At 44.0% G+C, this 2500-nt stretch overlaps 1 protein-coding gene across 1 annotated transcript in view; it reads right to left on the reverse strand.

Annotated features, from left to right (window-relative positions):
- Positions 1-2500, reverse strand: part of LOC120047298 (phospholipid-transporting ATPase ID-like) — a 44280-nt gene that overhangs the window by 14002 nt on the left and 27778 nt on the right. Inside the window, exons 16-17 of the mRNA XM_038992823.1 lie at positions 2453-2500; positions 53-317 (exon numbers count right to left, since the gene is read on the reverse strand). The exon at positions 2453-2500 is cut by the window's right edge and continues 58 nt beyond it. Of these exons, the coding sequence (XP_038848751.1) occupies positions 53-317; positions 2453-2500 (313 nt within the window). The remainder of the gene's footprint in view (positions 1-52; positions 318-2452) is intronic.

Here is a 2500-nt window from a genome sequence, read left to right on the forward strand (position 1 = left end):
AGCAATCCAGGGCTTATATACATCATTGGTGTGAGTGTGTGTGTCGTCTCACCAGGCTATGTCCGTTGATGACGAGGGCGAACTCTCCAGATATGGAGTCTAGTGTGGTTGAGGAGGGGGGTCGAGGGGCGGGAGGGTCAGGGGGATGGGGACATTGCTGCTGTTTGTCCCCCACGGAGGGCCACTCTCTCCCCTCTCCTCCCCCGTCTCCCCCAAACCCATTCCCCAGAGAACAGGCCTCGCCCCATCCCGCTATCCCCTCCTCCTTTCCTCCCTCTCTCGTACGGGCAAACTCTATCATCCTCTCCCTCGCTCTCCTGAAGAGAAAGAGAATGAGGGAGGAGAAATGACAGGACAGGACAAAGAGATGAGGGTGAATAGTTGATTAATACACTGAACAGAGAGCGACAGAAAGAAAGAGACAGAAAGAGACAGCGAGAGAGACAGAGAGAGAGACAGAACGAGAGAGACAGAAAGAGACAGCGAGAGAGACAGAGAGAGAGACAGAAAGAGAGAGACAGAAAGAGAGAGAGAGAAAGAGACAGAAAGAGAGAAACAGAAAGAGAGAGAGAAATAGAGAGACAGAAAGAGAGAGACAGAGACAGAGAGACAGAAAGAGAGAGAGAGACAGAAAGAGAAAGACAGAAAGAGAGGGACAGACAGAGAGAGAAAAGTGAGGGAAAGGAAAGGTTTAGTTTATCCTAGTTTTAAATAGCCAGCTCTAGTTTGTGTGTGTGTGTGTGTGTGTGTGTGTGTGTGTGTGTGTGTGTGTGTGTGTGTGTGTGTGTGTGTGTGTGTGTGTGTGTGTGTGTGTGTGTGTGTGTGTGTGTGTGTGTGTGTGTGTGTGTGTCTCACCCTGATAGATGATAGAGGGAGGAATAGAGAGATAGAGGAATAGAGAGATAGATGGATAGAGGGAGGAATAGAGAGATAGATGGATAGAGGGAGGAATAGAGAGATAGATGGATAGAGGGAGGAATATAGAGATAGATGGATAGAGGGAGGAATAGAGAGATAGATGGATAGAGGGAGGAATATAGAGATAGGGGGAGGAATAGAGAGATACATGGATAGAGGGAGGAATAGAGAGATAGATGGATAGAGGGAGGAATAAAGAGATAGATGATAGAGGGAGGAATAGAGAGATAGATGGATAGATGGAGGAATAGAGAGATAGATGGATAGATGGAGGAATAGAGAGATAGATGGATAGAGGGAGGAATAGAGAGATAGATGGATAGAGGGAGGAATAGTGAGATAGGGGGAGGAATAGAGAGATAAATGGATAGAGGGAGGAATAGAGAGATAGATGGATAGATGGAGGAATAGAGGATAGATGGATAGATGGAGGAATAGAGAGATATATGTATAGAGGGAGGAATAGAGAGATAGATGGATAGAGGGAGGAATAGAGAGATAGATGGATAGATGGAGGAATAGAGGATAGATAGATAGAGGGAGGAATAGAGAGATAGATGGATAGAGGGAGGAATAGAGAGATAGATGGATAGAGGGAGGAATATAGAGATAGATGGATAGAGGGAGAATCGAGAGATTGATGGATAGAGGGAGGAATAGAGAGATAGATGGATAGAGGGAGGAATAGAGGATAGATGGATAGATGGAGGAATAGAGAGATAGATAGATAGGGGGAGGAATAGAGAGATAGATGGATAGAGGGAGGAATAGAGAGATAGATGGATAGATGGAGGAATAGAGAGATAGATAGATAGGGGGAGGAATAGAGAGATAGATGGATAGAGGGAGGAATAGAGAGATATATGGATAGATGGAGGAATAGAGGATAGTTAGATAGAGGGAGGAATAGAGAGATATATGTATAGAGGGAGGAATAGAGAGATAGATGCATAGATGGAGAATAGAGGATAGATAGATAGATAGATGGAGGAATAGAGAGATATATGTATAGAGGGAGGAATAGAGAGATAGATGTATAGAGGGAGAATAGAGGATAGATGGACATAGGGAGGAATAGAGGATAGTTAGATAGAGGGAGAATAGAGGATAGATGATAGAGGGAGAATAGAGGATAGATGGATAGATATATGTATATGAGGGAGAAATATAGAGATATATGTATAGAGGGAGGAATAGAGGATAGTTGATAGAGGGAGGAATAGAGAGATATATGGATAGGTGGAGGAATAGAGGATAGTTGATAGAGGGAGGAATAGAGAGATAGATGGATAGAGGGAGGAATAGAGGATAGATGGATAGATGGAGGAATAGAGGATAGATGGATAGAGGGAGGAATAGAGAGATAGATGGATAGAGGGAGGAATAGAGGATAGATGGATAGAGGGAGGAATAGAGAGATAGATGGATAGAGGGAGGAATAGAGAGATAGATGGATAGAGGGAGGAATAGAGAGATAGATGGAGGAATAGAGAGATAGATGGATAGAGGGAGGAATAGAGGATAGTTAGAGTACCTGAGTTCCTCTCTAACACTCAGCACTGTGTTTCCACTGATGATGAAA

The sequence above is a fragment of the Salvelinus namaycush genome, chromosome 5 (genome assembly GCF_016432855.1).
Source record: "Salvelinus namaycush isolate Seneca chromosome 5, SaNama_1.0, whole genome shotgun sequence".
In the NCBI taxonomy this organism is placed as follows: Eukaryota; Metazoa; Chordata; class Actinopteri; order Salmoniformes; family Salmonidae; genus Salvelinus; species Salvelinus namaycush.